This window comes from Pagrus pagrus (assembly GCF_965226575.1).
Source record: "Pagrus pagrus genome assembly, chromosome: 6".
Classification (NCBI taxonomy): domain Eukaryota; kingdom Metazoa; phylum Chordata; class Actinopteri; order Spariformes; family Sparidae; genus Pagrus; species Pagrus pagrus.
In genome coordinates this window covers 12,439,239-12,454,524 of record NC_140190.1, presented here as the reverse complement: position 1 = coordinate 12,454,524, position 15,286 = coordinate 12,439,239, and the positions used below count along the sequence as shown (strand labels likewise).

General features: G+C 41.7%; 1 protein-coding gene across 3 annotated transcripts in view; it reads left to right on the top strand.

The window, feature by feature from the left end:
* Nucleotides 1-12,542, top strand: part of dot1l (DOT1-like histone H3K79 methyltransferase) — a gene marked incomplete at its 3' end in the record, with an annotated part of 28,810 nt that extends 16,268 nt beyond the window's left edge. For 2 of the 3 annotated variants that reach the window (XM_084355761.1, XM_084355763.1), the window contains 7 exons: nt 106-255; nt 461-503; nt 3,468-4,084; nt 4,348-4,553; nt 4,735-4,799; nt 4,898-5,578; nt 6,243-6,910. In XM_084355761.1, coding sequence (XP_084211887.1) covers nt 106-255; nt 461-503; nt 3,468-4,084; nt 4,348-4,553; nt 4,735-4,799; nt 4,898-5,578; nt 6,243-6,910 — 2,430 coding nt within the window. Of the gene's footprint in view, nt 1-105; nt 256-460; nt 504-3,467; nt 4,085-4,347; nt 4,554-4,734; nt 4,800-4,897; nt 5,579-6,242; nt 6,911-8,290 lie in introns of those variants that run through there. The other variant, XM_084355762.1, reaches the window with a different exon arrangement.
* Between the last annotated feature and the right edge of the window lie 2,744 nt (nt 12,543-15,286).

The window sequence follows — 15,286 nt, the reverse complement described above, 5'->3', positions numbered from 1 at the left end:
AAAATGTATGAATGCATGGCCCTTTAGGGCTTCCGTATATAAGCATACAGTTTCCTACCCTCAAATTATTTAGCTCTCACACTTTTAACACGCTCTCTCATATAGGGTGGTAAGGAGAGGAGCCCATCTGTTCAGGGTGACAACAGCATCACAAGCCTTCCGATAAGTATCCCTCTAAGCACTGTCCACCCAAGTAAACTACCAGTCAGCATCCCTCTGGCCAGCGTGGTGCTGCCCAGTCGTGCAGAGAGACTGGTGAGTATGTTCATGACGGTACCTACTTTACAGTTCAACAGTTTACAGATTAGTGTGTAAACTGTAAGATGCTCAGAGTTGTTTAGGATCAAATTCTAGTCATTTCACTTGGATGATTACAGATCTAAAATGATATATTTAGTAATTTTTTGATATTGTTTCTTTGGATTACATTTTGATGTATTCTCTGTGTTCATAATTTCAGAGAAGTACTCCGAGTCCTGTGTCTCAGGCAGGTCAGAGCAATGGTAAGGGCTCATTAACTTAAGATATTCTTCAAAAATTATATTTACTATTGTTACGCCAGAGTGATCAGTAGCTTAGTTATGTCTAATAGTGTTTTTTGACAACCCTCATTCCAAAAAAAAGCTTGGACACTGTGGTTGTTTTCACTTTGCATGTTGCATGTCAAATTTATAATAAGTGTATATTTCGAAAAGGCAGTAGTTTTTCAGTTTGAACATTAAAGGTGCACTATGCAGTTTTGGGGAAGAAATTTTAATCAAACTTAAAAAACAAACTCCCATTGTTTTTATTACTGTATAAACTGATTAAACAAACTGATTTTGAAGGTGCATTTCGAAAGATCTGGACATAAATTAAGTCTAAAACATTCAAATGAACTAAACCTATCAACAGAGTGTGAAGAAGTAATAGTTCTGGCGTTATGTCCAAGATGCCTTTGTACTGTATTACAGAGATACCCACTGCTAAGCAGCCAGGGACGGGCTGTCCCTTTTGTAATTAGTCTTCCTGGCATGAGGGGCGACAGTGAGTCACTATAGCCTCTAGTGTGCCGCAGGAGAGGATGAAGAAGTCAAGCCGGTCGGAGACCTACTACCTCAGAGAAATTAACAGCCTCAGTTAGTTAGTCAGTAAACACAATGATGCAGAAGCTCCAGAAAAACAACTTTTATCATCAACACAAACAAAAGCTCCTAAAAAGAAACCACGTCCGTGGCAGAGGAAAAAAGTGAAGTAACAAGAAGCTAAACAGGAGTACATTTTGTCGGGGAGTTCCAGTGCTGGAGACAGCTATGGGAGTAAAAGATGAACTCACAAAGTTTCTTTAGACCGGTAAGTAACATCTTACATTGGCTGTTTACCGAAACATATCTTTCGTGTAACTTATGACAACACTCACCGTAACAGTTAGTGCTATGTGACTGTTTTCATGTTACTGGGGTGTTGCTAAAGCTGAGCTAAGTCAGCTATAACGTAAAGGCATGTAAAGATCATAAGATAGCAGTCTTATTTTTACTGGCCGGTCGAGGTTCAGCAGTTTGGCCGAGTTTTGCGTATTCTCGCTCTGCTGTCTCTCTGTTGTCTCTATTTATAGCAGATGAATATAAATTTCGGGTGTATGGATACACTAGTAGACTGACTGAATGTTGTTCAATTCATCATATTCTAACCTCTTGGCATTACTGTTTTGAGATGATGATTGAAGATTTGAAGTTATGTAACTTCGCTATACATTTTTGACGACATTACAAGGTTTATTACGCGTGTCCTACTGTAGCAATGACTGGTTAGATATTGTGTACAGTTAGTAAATCATGAAATTCTTGCTCCAGGTATGAACATGGAGCAGCTCCGACTTTTACCCCCCTGAAGAAACGACCAGGCCTGCAGAGCTTGAAGATCCTGCTCTATCAAGCATTGGACCAAGTGACAGTGACAAGTAAGTCTAAAGTGGCTGAAGATCTCACTTGTACTTTTTAAACCATGTGCCCTGTGAAGACCATGTGGCTGTCTGATGAACAAGTTTTTCTCTGCAGTCCATGTTTCTGCTATGTGACAATATAAAATCGTTAGTTTTGTGTGCAACTGTTCCTTACGTTCTTCCTAAAAAAAGAGGGCCTTACAAAAAACATACAAAACACTACAGTGTTCACACTGTATATATCTTAGCCTGATCACATCACTTTTCACACTGTATAATAAACACAGTGCTAACATGTTCTAATAAAAACAATGTTTCTGAACCAAACTGATTTTCCTGTCACAACTTTGACTTTTTAGGAGCAGATTTCCAGTCCAGCCACCCCCCCGGCGATGAATTACCACCCTGCCCTACATTCTCATCTGCAGTTGGTCACACTTGCTATAGTATTTTTTTATAGTACTTCCTTCTATTTTTATTGTAATTGTTGTGTTCTATGTAAATGTTCTTGACTGTTGCAATAATTAGCCTTCGTTTTTTAAGCACCTAACACCAAGGCAAATTCCTTTCTTTAAAAAAGGATTTTTGTATTTTTTGTATATTTTGTTTTTGTTTGTAATAAATTAACAACATGAAAGGCTTTTTGTGTTGACAATAACTAAAGTGAAACATTCCAACCTGCTGGAAAGGCTTTTGTGCCAGCCTTACCCAAATGTGGGTTACAATGGTTGTTTAGTTTGCCTGCTTTCACAGATCTGTTGTAGAATGAGTTGTTCTCAGAAGTTAGTCAGTACTAACTTCTGAGAACAGCTCATTCTGTGTAAACCTCCAAAAGTTTTATTTAGCAATTATTGTGTAAGAAAAGAGTGCAACAGTGAAACCTGGGGAATGGTGACTATATGGGTAAATTAATACATCCATACATGTAAATATTTCGGTCCTTACAATTTCAATAACTTGCAACAATGAATTTGCAAACAAACAAATGAAATATAGAAAATAAATAACAAAAAGGGTTTGAACTATACATTGAAAAGTGGAGAAATACTGCCCCCTATACATTTGCAACAGGTGGCTGGAAATTACAAATCCTCAAGTCCTTTTAAAGGACAACACAATGTCATATGGTTTTACTTTGTTTATATTTGGCGGACCCTGCCACCTTTCTAGCTTCAAACAGCCTCTTCTTTTCCTCTGAGGACAGCTTGTTTAATCAGTAAACAAAAAAGTTAAAAAGTCTGAGTTTGTAGTAATAAAGTGTAATTATCTCATTGATATTGTAAATATAAAAATTCAGCTTTTTAATTTCTTCTCCAAAAGTACAGTACCCTTTTTTAATATCTTGTTTTTGCACTGTTTTCTGTATTAAATATTAGTTTAAAAGGTTTTACAAATGATTGCATTCTGTTTTTATTTACATTTTTATAAAGTGCCCCAACTTTTTTGAAGTCGGGGTGGTATAAATAATACGTTGTAATATTTATGATATCTGGCTGTCCATCCCTCTTGTACATTCTTAACCGTTAACTGTTTGGTCTCTGTTTAGGATATTCAGGGCTGATTAATGGAGGTCCCCATCCTGAGGACCACAACGGTGCTTCTTCATCACCTCCTCCACACAACAACACTCTTCTGACAGGACCAATGGGCCGAGGAAGTTCCATCCAGAGCCCCCCACTCAGCACTGGAGGGGTACTCCAGTATGCAGACGGACCCCCCAGGATCCTTCCAGAAGATGGACAGGATCACCAGGGAGGTGACTCCGACATGGAGCCACAGGACAGTGAACTGCGGAGGAGAATCTTCTTCTCTCCTTCCTCCTCTTCATCCTCGTCTTCCTCTTCATCAGGCAGCGGAGGGAGCATGGTCGGAGGAGCACGCCTCCACCATCACACTGGCAACTCAGCCAAGCAGGGATACCACAGTAACCATGGAAACCACCACCACCAGTCCCCCGGCACACAGCACACTCACCCACCCACACATACGTCATCATCGCACTCCTCTCACAGCCTCGGCTCGCAGGAGGGACGTAAACGGGGGAGAAGGAAGCGTAGCTCAGCGATGTCTGTCACGGCCAGCGGATCCCCAAAGAGGAGGTCATTCCCTGGACTCGGCTCCAACAACCACTCCTCAGGATCGCCACTCAACATTAACACCATGGTTAGTCACCAAAAACATGGAGAGAGCATTGACTTGATATATAAGAGTGATTTTGAAGGGCCCGTTTTGTCAGATATTGGTTTGATTTAGACACATTTCTGATGTCCAATGAGCTTAGTTTGTCAACAAAACATCTTTGGCACATTTACACTCAGATTCCTCTGTGGATAAATGCACTGAGATTACGCTGTCACATTATTCAAGACCTGTTTGTGTTGCCAATGACCATCTGGGTGTAATCTGCATGTCCTTTGTCCCAACAGGTGAACAACATCAATCAGCCTCTGGAGATATCTGCCATCTCCTCCCCAGAACAATCAAGCCGCAGCCCCAATGGGCCTGACCTCGACCAGCCTCCCATCTTGAAGAGAGAGCGCCCCCTGGAGCTCAATGGCACAGGTCGCTACTCCTCAGCCCCCAGCTCTGATGACGATGACTCTGGATACCCTGCTGACAGCTCCAGTTCACGGTAAATTAATGATTGTAATGTGTTAAGATAAGAGTCACAACAATGTACCTGCTGAGCTGCTCTTTTTGCAGGGCCTCTAGGCTTTCTACCTTTTTCATAGTCTCAGCTCTGTTTAGACTTGCTCACATTTTGTTGGCATGTGTGGCTTGCGTTTGTTTAGATTATCTGTCTTTTTCTTTAGAATTGAAAGAAAAATTGCCACTATATCCTTGGATGGACCTGGTAGACTGGGGGATGGTGAAAGAGGTAAAAGAAAAAAAGAAACTGTTACCTCTTAAAATAGAAGCTCATTCTTGCACTCTCTGCTACTTGATGCCAACCTGTGTTTCTATTTTCTCCACTAGGCAGGAAATCCGGTAGCAGCAGTGGTAACAGCACAGGCAGTGAGGCATCGTCTTCGTCCTCCTTGTCCTCTACCAGCAAGTGGAAATCCACCTTTTCACCCATTTCTGACCCTAAGCAACCCAACTCCGACCTGAGACAAGGGGGCTCTCCGTTCGGCATGGGGGGATCGAGCCGGGGCACAGACTCAGACTCTGACCACAAACAGCAGCATCAGCAGGTGAGGAAAGGGAGTGATGGAGAGTCGTCCAGCTACATGACCGCCAACCCCTTCCTCAGCCAGGAGGCAGGGACCCGGGGTGGAAGCGGCGGCGGTGCCCAGGGAGGCAGCGGTTCAGACCAACGGCAGACCCTCCAGAAGCAGAAGGCCCCCCGCGACTGGGAGCTGAAGACGAGCAGCAGCCTGGCTAGTCAGAACCTCTTCATATCTGCTGCTGCCAACAGCGGAGGGGGCATACTGAGTGGGAAGGTGGGAGGAGGTCCTGTAGCAGTTTCCTCAACCACAGGATCTGTGGGACAGTACCTTGGGTCTCAGTTCCCACTTGGAGGGGCCTCAGTCTTACAGTCATTGTTTGGGGCCCAGACAGGCGGCTCCACGGTGAGTGGGACCCCGCGGCTCGTCAACGGACACTCTGCCCTGGGAAGCTTCTCCAGCGCTGGGCTGGCAGGGGGAGCAGCTGGAGGTGAGCATCACTTATAGTAAACTGGTAGTGTAATGGACGATGAACAGACTAGAGTGAGGTTGTAGTATTAGGCTGGGGTTATCTTTATAAAGAATAGTGTGAGTCCGAGGGAATGGGCCTGCTAATAGAGCCAGGTAAGTGGATGTCCAATGCTGCTGTCTTTCTGTCTGCCTCGCTGACAGTTTGACTGACTCTGTGTGCTGCCTCGCTTTGACTGGCTGCTTGAGTGCTGCAGTTGGAAACACCCTTGGAAAATGTTGCATTTTAGCTTCGGAAAAAATCTGAACCAATGATTTGTCTTGAAATCTGTGATTGACCATGAATTAATAACATGTTTTATCTGACTTTCACATTACAACGTCATTTTCTGTGGGTGTATCTGTTTGAGTTGTATGTCAGAGTCATTTCACTTGACAGCAAAAGTCAACCCAGAAATAAGAGCTGTTTTAGTGCAATTCTACATTGGCCGAACTGATTTGGCTCCAGTCACAGTGGAATGACTCTGTTTGCTTTCTGTGTGCTTGTCGAAGACTTGCTTGGCGCTATGCACAACCTGGCTCAGTCCTTGCTTCTCTCTTTGTCCCCCTCCCTCTCGCTCTCTTTGCACTTGTATCCACTCTCTCGCCCTCCCCTCCTCCCCCCATTTCTGCTGTGTGATTTGCAGGTATATTTCACCACGTGGTTCCCACAGTGTCCTCCCATCAGTTTGGGGCGGCGCTGCCCACCTCTGGAGGCCTCAGCTCTCTGCTCAGTCTCTCCTCCTCTTCCTCTACCTCCTCCCAAACCCAGCAGCACATCACCACCCAACCAGCCTCCACGCGCCTGGCCTCCGTGTCCTCACCTCTCCCCCTCTCCCTGTCACAGGCTCAGCACAGCCGCATCCAGTCAGTCCTGCATAGCCCTTCTCCTCCCACGCTCTCCCTGCCCCCTCTTCCACCCCTGCACAGCGCCTCCACCTCCTCCTCCTCCACACCCACGCACTCTGACACCCCTCCATCCTCTCGATCAGACTCCCTCCACTCCTCCCGTCTGTCTCACTCCTCTCTCCACCACCAGAGAGCACAGTCATCTCTTTCTCACTCCATCTCCTCCTCCACCTCTGCCTCCTCTGCTTCTGTCTCTGCTGCTGCTGCAACTGCTTCTCTCTCCTCCTCCTCCTCCTCCTCTCTGTCAACCTCCTCCTTGTCTCGTCCATTCGCAGTGCACTATTCCCCTCGGCTGCCCCCTCCACCACCAGCCAGCAGCTCAGGTGGTGGCGGGAGCATGTGGAGGACTCAGGGCATGCATGGTACCTACTCAACCTCCCAGCTCCCTGGCTCCCGACCTAGATAGGGTTTGGAGGTGAGGGGAAGGGGAGGTGAGGGGAATGGGGGGGGGATAGAGAGGGGAAGGGCGAACGGCAATCAGAGGGAGAGAATGAGAGAGAGAGACTGGTAGGGAGTGAGAGAGACAGGATACCTGTTTTCCTGTGCTCCTCAAGCTGTTGTTCTGATTGAACAAGGTAAGTCGATTCTTAGACACTGCAAACACTCAAAGTTATCTCATTACACTTAATATAAGACCAGTAATAGACTTATTTTAGACAATGCATCTTTAATATCTTATCAAGTGAAAAAGTCTTAAAAACATCTTGTTTTGACACGTATCTCGAAATTACATAAGGTTTATAAGCTGCTGTGTTAATTGTAAAAAATGGATCATCTTGTTTCAAGAAAAAGACTTGTATTTAAGAAATTAAATCTGCTTTATTGGAAAACCTCAGCATCACCAATTATTGGGGTGCATTACAGTCTATATAGACTCAAGTATTTGTATTAAGGAAGTGAAATCACTGGAATGTACAGGCTTTTATAGCGGGTCAAATATCAATACGGTCCATAATCTACAAGATTTTCAGCATGCTTAAAAATATTGGCTTGAGCTAGGTCGGGAACTTCTACCTCATGAGCTAAATGCGAGGTACAAGTTTTGAATGCCACGCTCTCAGTTGAAGAAAGGTTAGCATTCAAAACAGTGAACTGATGCATTTATATCTTTGTTTTCTGGCTGACATTTATATAAAAATGCTGAAATATCACTTTCTAAATAGGTGATAGGTCTGAAATCTAGAACCATGTTACTATGAGAAAACTTAGAATGAGGCATGTACGATGTGGATCATAAATTAAAAAAAAATACCCCAAATTATACCCATGCCAAATACTAGCCAATAATGAGCCAATAAATTATTGTTCATCTCTCCTTGATAAAGATGAACAATAACATGATGGGTTGAATGCACTTTAGGCGCCCAGGTGGCTCACCTGCTAGAGTCATGCACCCTGTGTACGAAGGCTGTGTCCTACCACAGCGGCCAAAGTTCGATTCCAGCGTGGTGCCATTTGTGCCAGTCAGCCTGATAAAGGAAGGTTAACTGGTGATCCATTTCTATTATAGATTAAATGATTGAATAAACTCATGTTTTGTCCTGTGTTGTTGTTATTTACAACTCTGAGGAAAAAAGAAACAATCCAGTTGTCTTCTTTCGTACAGCAGCGCCAACACTTGGACATGTGAGGCGGGGGTGACATTTTCTCCAGTGACTTTAAAGTAAAACTATGCTGGATGATAAGTGACAGGATGTACAATAATACTGTTGTACCTAATTTTTTTCCTTTGCCGTGCAGCCTTAGACTCACTCGTGGTGTCTCTCTGTCTGTTTTGGTTTTGCAGGTAATTGATGAAATCTACCTCAACATTAAATAAACTATGCAAATGTCCAGGTGTGGACCAAGGCACTCTCCTCACTCAGTGGTGCTTCAAAACGTCTGCACTACCCAACCGCCTCCAAGACCGGCTTCTGTACTGGGATCTCTGACACACACACACACACACACACACACACACATACGCACACACTAACCACCACTATGGTCCCCTTGAGCAGAATTCAGAGCTACTGGTTTATGTGTGGAGTGTTATAATTTGAAAGTCAGTATTGGACTGCTGCACGTCACTGAATGGACTGAATTATCCAGGGTGTCTGGATTTAAAATGAAGGTGCTCAGTATTATGACAGTGTGTCATCGTTTTGTTGTAGTCACTATAAGAGACCAAAACATTTTTTGTGACATTTAACAACAGATCGATCAAAGCACACAGTCCACCTTTTTCAGCTGAAGGTTATCAGGAGTCACGTTCCCTCCAAACTCGCACCTCATTCGAGTGCAAACACACACACACAGACCAGTTCACTGAACTCTGCTCAGATATCATGCAGTTTGCCTCTCTGCATGCATGCTCTCTTATCTGTTTTCTTCCTTTCATTGAAATTCAATATTTGTTGCAACATCATAGAAACAAGATGAGGAACCTTTGGTCTAGCTTCACACTGGAATAGTAAAGATAGTTACTCATGTAGCAGAAGATGTACAAGTCCTGGCTGGTTTGTTGACACCCCTTAAACTTTGGTTGCGGTGATGATTTGCGGTATTTTCAGTGTCCCTTTTACTTAAAAGCAAAAATTGTAAAATGCTGTTCTGGCTGCCCTCTTTTGGCACACGAAACTAATATTTCCTTTCATTGCTACTAACTGGAGCAAAACCAATGAAGATTGATTCTGAGTGATTAAAATAATCCTTCAGGTGTCGTTCAGTGTTTCTCTTCTAATATCCAACATATCAATGAAATTATGTTTGTTTATTTCAAAAAAGATCTATTTGGTATTTTGTGGCAGTAATCAGGCATATTTAACATTCTCTAAAGGAATGAACTGAAGAAAGAAGAATATGGGAGTGTATTTTTTACAAGTCAGAACACAAAAATGTTGATTCAAGGGGTGCCAATAATGCTGAGCAGAGCTGAGTACATTTTCATATTTTTTTTAAGAAAAAGACCCCATGAAATACATGTAATGAGATGAAATGGTGCTCTTTGCAGACATCGTCAGTCGCTCTCTAGTAGAGACCAAGTGTTGTCAGGGAGTCGTGGCGACACTGTTTAGTGCTTTAGTGAAGCTGAATCCAGGTGCAAAAGAAATCAGATTGAACTAATTTCTGTATTTATTAACATTTTCTTCTTCATTGAAATTGGGTAAATCACACTACCACATTGGACCGCAGCAGAAATAGTCTTAGAGCAGGAATTTTTAACTCTTTTTAAGCTAATTCATATTTATCTCTGCTGTCGGGACACGCAAGTTTGAGCAAATGTTTAGGACTCACTCATGTTTTTTGGAAGTATAGAACAAACGACACACACTCATGCATGCAAATCCTCACACACTGAGAAAACAATTTAAACATGACCACAACAAACTACTGGACTCTCTTCACACCTTTTTGTTTGCTTTTTTTTTTTTTTAATTGTGTAATTTGTTTTTTGTAAAGAATGTTTGTACTGTGAATGTGATTCATTCTGTATAGTTGTGTATAATTTAGATTATTATATTTATGCCGTCAGTCTCTCCATTTGCCTTTGTATTTGTTTTTCTTTTTTTATTTTTATCCTGAAATGTGTTGACATTTTAGAATGCAACAGTGTGTGTACTTGACTCACAGTCTGAAAACAATGGTGCTACATTTGGACTGTACCTGATCTTATTTATTCTGTAGTGAAAACATCAAAAACAAATCCATTACTTGGTGCTGTACACAGGGACATTTGTAAAGCCTTTTCTCAGCATTTCCTTTCTCATATTTAATGTGCTATTGTCTGGTTCTTTGAATGCCTCGTATACAACTGTAGGCGCCACATTTTAGATAAATTGACTCTGCAGCAACTGGCTCAGAGTAAACAGGTATGAGGACCTCTCACGCCACAGTTTGAAACATAAGTCAGCCCGCTTTGCTCTCAAAAGCGAGCTGCTTATCTTTTCGTGAACAAGACACACTGTTTTTGTACATAACTTCCTTTTATTTCTCCTTGTTTGTCTCCATAAACAGAAAGGTATATAAGAAATGTATCTATATACAGTCTATATATATATATGAGTCTATATATAAGTGAGTAGGGATGTTTTGGTGCTGCATTGTGACTTTAAACTCGACCTGTTAGACAGGAGGCTTGAAGCCAAGGAGAGTGAATCATCTCCACACAGATGGTGCCTAACAACATGGCGACACAACAGCCCCTGAATCCTTGTGATACACACACACACACACACACCACAGAACTAGAAACACAAACAAAGGTGCTGTGGCTTGAACAGAACTAGACTCCAGCACTAGAACTGTCTTTACTTTTCTGTTTTATCGTTTCTTTTTTTTTCTGTTTTGTTTACCAACCCAGATTCTGCAAGAAAGATGGTGCTTCTGTTCTCAATCAATCCAGAGCTTACAGACTAAATCTTTACTGGTGCATACAAAACTACGTGTCAACCTCCTTCACACGCACTGTCTGACTTTAGATGTCTTACTGTCGAGGCCCTACCTTGTAATGTGAGCATGTTGTGTAACTGCAAAGACATGCTGATGTAAAACACTTGTGTTAGGGTGTATGTGTGCATCACTTGGAGCAGCCGAGCGTCCTTTTTCTCTGATCGAATACAATTAAGCTCAGTTTGCGCGCGCGTGTGTGTGTGTGCGAGTGTGTGATTTATTTTTTTCACTTGCCAGCGCATATCTAAGGGAAGATTAGACTAATAAGGAAAGCTTTATTTTAAAACTCCTGTCCTGTGCACTCACTTACCTGCGAGTGTTCAAGTGAAAAGAAGAAAAGTCCTTTTAGAAGATAATTAGAGACTATAGTCCATTTGTTACCAGCACTGAGAGGTCTTTTGTAATTATTGTTGATGCTGTTTTGATTTTCTTATTCTTGGTGTTTGATACAACTGCAGTTACATGTTTTGCTTTTAATTGTGTCTTCAGATTCCTGTCAGTTTTTAATACTACTAGTCAGACAGACAGCACGGTGCTCTCCTTCACTTAAAACAAGGAAATTGCAGCTATTGATAAATACTACTCTTTTCCTGTTGTGCTGCAGGGTTTAATGGTTTAATAATCTTCAACACGAGCTTGCCTGGCGGCTTTCTTACGGTCCGGTCTAACCTATGGAAGTTTCTCTAATCCGGAGGGGCGGCGTGGTGTGTGCGCATGTGAGAATAGTTTGGCAGGAGATTAAACTCATTACAGATTTCAACCAGTTTTTGTAGCTACTAGTACAATCAGTCAAAGGGTTGAGGTGCTGTTATTCGAGTCCTTTGGTGCACGAGCATGATTTGAATTAAAGCTTTTATGCAGTTCTCCAGCATGCTCCATCCTGGTACATTATTAATCTGCGAGAGCTTTGCAGTCGAGGCTGTTTACTCTAAATCCTGCCAAAGGTCTTAACTCAGGAACTTCCCAGATTGCTTGAAATCATGTAATGAAGTAAACAGTTTTCTTTAATAAACTACTGCATGTCACAAACGTATTCAACATTTTGCGGCATAGTGAAGTCCCTCTCTAACCCAACTCAGGACCAGGGCAAACCCCTCAGCGAGTGTATTTCGAGGTAAAATCAGCCAGCTGTCTCATCCCATCCCCTCAGGCTCGTTCTCACTGTCGCACACATCGAGCCTCTCCGGTGAAATCCAGCTTTATAAAGCTTTATGAGTCGGTCTGATCTCGAGAAGCTGTGAAATGGCTAAGACTTTCAGCATCTTCCTCATCTCACAAATGCCTCTGTCTAGATTCGTGTTTCTTAAAAGGAGGTTCACTGTCCTTTGTGTGGATTCCTCGTTATCTGGGGGGTGAACTGACTCTGGACTCATGTGACCTACAGTCTGTGTACAGTGATCTCTGATCGGTGCAGCCAGGGCAGGTTTGAGGTGCAATAACGGCAAACCTACTTTCCAAAAGGCCCTGGGTTTTCATGATAAAATTGTTACTGTTTCGGTGTTGGTGCTTTTATCCTAAGATGTTATAATGAAACAAATGGAATTAATGTTTTTTTTTCTGCGTTTTATGATTATTAATAAAAATGTTTCATATAATATTTGAATTAACTTTGTTGTGTGTAGTGGCGTTTATGTGCGAGTCCACTTCCTCATGGAAGACGTGTAGATGTTGAGGATTACACCAGTGATGGAACGTAACTAAGTACATTTACTCCTTATTCCTCCTCCTACTTATTTTAATTTTCTTTTACTTCCTTTCCACTACATTTTGGAGCTAAATATTGTACTTTTTATGCCACTACATTTATTTGATATCTTTAGTTATTAAATTACAGATTACATGTTACATCAGAGACAAAGTATATTTTTTAAATTAATTAATTTTATCAGCAATCAGATTTTTCATTCATTCATTATAACGTGTGTATGAGGGGTTCTGAGCAAAAAGTGGAATAATTTATTTTCACTTTAATTCTATTTATAAGTAACACAATATACTGGTCATGTTTTTCTTAAAGCAAAATTCTTATTAGAATAGATTTTTAGAAAAGCACCGATCTATTTCAAACTAAATTGATGTGAACATTCGAGAAATTGTTTTATAAGGAGTTGTTCTTTCTCACAAATAGCCAGAGCTTCCAGTATCATAGCACGGAGAAGTGCATACTTGTTTTTGTGCCAAAATATGGAGTCACAGGAGTGCAATGAAAAAAGGATAACTCTGTCAAAGATTAAGAAAGTAACTTGAAATATCAGGAGGAATAAAAACATTTTGATAAATAAAGAATTAAACTTAAAAACGGTGGAAATAAAGAGAAAAATACATTTAAATAAAATAAAGAAAGCAGTTTTTGTTTATTTTCTCATTTGTTATTTATTTCTTTATATATTTATTTCACACACATTACTTCATATTTTATATTGTTATTTATTCATTCTATCCCTTTATTTTTGTGTATTCTTTTCTGCTGCTTCTCCTTTACTTTGTAAACGTGTTTTGCTTTTCTCTGTTGCTTTTGCTCCATAACAAAATGCCTGTATTCTCTCAGCATCGAGCCTGTGAGGTGAAGCTTCACATGTGAAAATCTCCACAATAGTTTCATCAACATTGAAGCGGTCTAAATAGTCCAACATGGAGGCCGCAGTATCTACACTGTTAAATAGAGATTCTTTCCACCTCTGACTGGATAAATATATAGACTAACTCCAGATTACTACAGATTAAAATAGTGTTGGACATGAGGCCTGATCCCCACAGCATGAACACACAGAAACAACCTCACGTTGCTGTCTGTAAGTAAGGGAGATGATGTGGTACCTGCAAAGGGAATTTCCTAGAAACACTGCGTTAGATCACTTCTTGTCATTCCCGAGGATTTGTTGTGTACAAGGATGAGCCTTGGCCTTTTCTCTTGGGAAACATGGCTGCTAAACCGCTCTGAGACCTTGACTGTGTGCAAAACAAGCCTGCAGCTGTGCGAGCAGTGACGGGAGGGACGGCTCTTTGAAAGGAATCAGATCCCTTCATGTGATCTGTTACTTGTTACTGTACACTGTTGCCTCCCTTCTGGCATAAATGAGATACAGATATATTGTACACATTCATAGCATATCTGCTCTGAAGGATATTGTTTCATCCAGACACTGGAAACAAATAAGTGAATGAGTGATAATAAGTACAAGTAAATGAGGAGAGGAGATCGATGCCACCTTATTATCTGTCCGTTAAAGGAGACATATAACTAACTCCTTGTAACTCCTAGGACAGGTTTACATGCTTTAATGCTCAAAAACACGTCCGTTTTCTCTTACTGTTCACCTCTCTTCTTCCGGTCTGTCTGAAATGCTGTTTTTTAGCTCCTGTCTCTTTAAGGCCTCTCCTCGTGAGTATCAAGTCTGCTCTGATTGGCCAGCTCACACACGCCTGAGCCAGCGCCGCTAACAACAACAAAGCAGCTGTGCTAAATAGATTTTTCTGTCCAGAAACTAGCCCCTACACATACATGATGCAAATGTTTGACACAGTGATGTAGTGTGATGTCACAAAGTCACTGAATTAGAGGCGGGACTACTGACGAGGCGTTTTCGGAGCAGCGTTTTCTGTGGGAGAGAGGAGCTTCTGTTGTTGCGGACTTTTTAACTTCACAAACAAAAAACACAATAGGTGTCCCTTAAATATGAGCGAATCAGCTGGATACAGCTAGCCTGGCTCAGTCCAAAGGTAACAAAATCAGCTTACATCACCTCCAAAGCTCATAATTATCATGTTTTTTCTTGTTCACTTAACTGCACAAAATACTGAGGTGTAAAAAACGTGGTCATCCCCACAGTGACAGGAAGACAAAAAAATAGTCCGACCTGTGCCCGCCAAATCAAGCCACAAGTTGATTTAGTTTAGTGACCTGCAGCTATTTGCAGCATGTCACCCCCCCCTCACCTCCACCCTTCATGCTAAGCTAAGCTAAGGTGTGCTAAGCATCTCCTGGCTCATCCGCAGTGCACAAACATGAGAGATCTTCTCATTAAACTCTCAGCAAGAAAGCAAATAAGTATATTTCCCGAAATGTTGAACTATTCCTAAAAAACACCTTACAGAAGATGCTCTAATGTCCTTTTTGCTGCGAGCTTCGTCGTCAGACAAAACAGATAAGATAAGATGTACCCTTATTGATCCAGTGTGGGAGAAAGTCAATTGACACAGCAGCACAAGGGAACAGACAGAGTGTAAACAGATTTAAATCAGAACTTAGACTGTGTGTGTTTTGTCATCGACATGCAATTTATTATGCTTTGACTTTTCTTTTCACTGATTCTTCCTCCCTGCGCAGCTTAGTTGTTTGAATTTCAGCGAA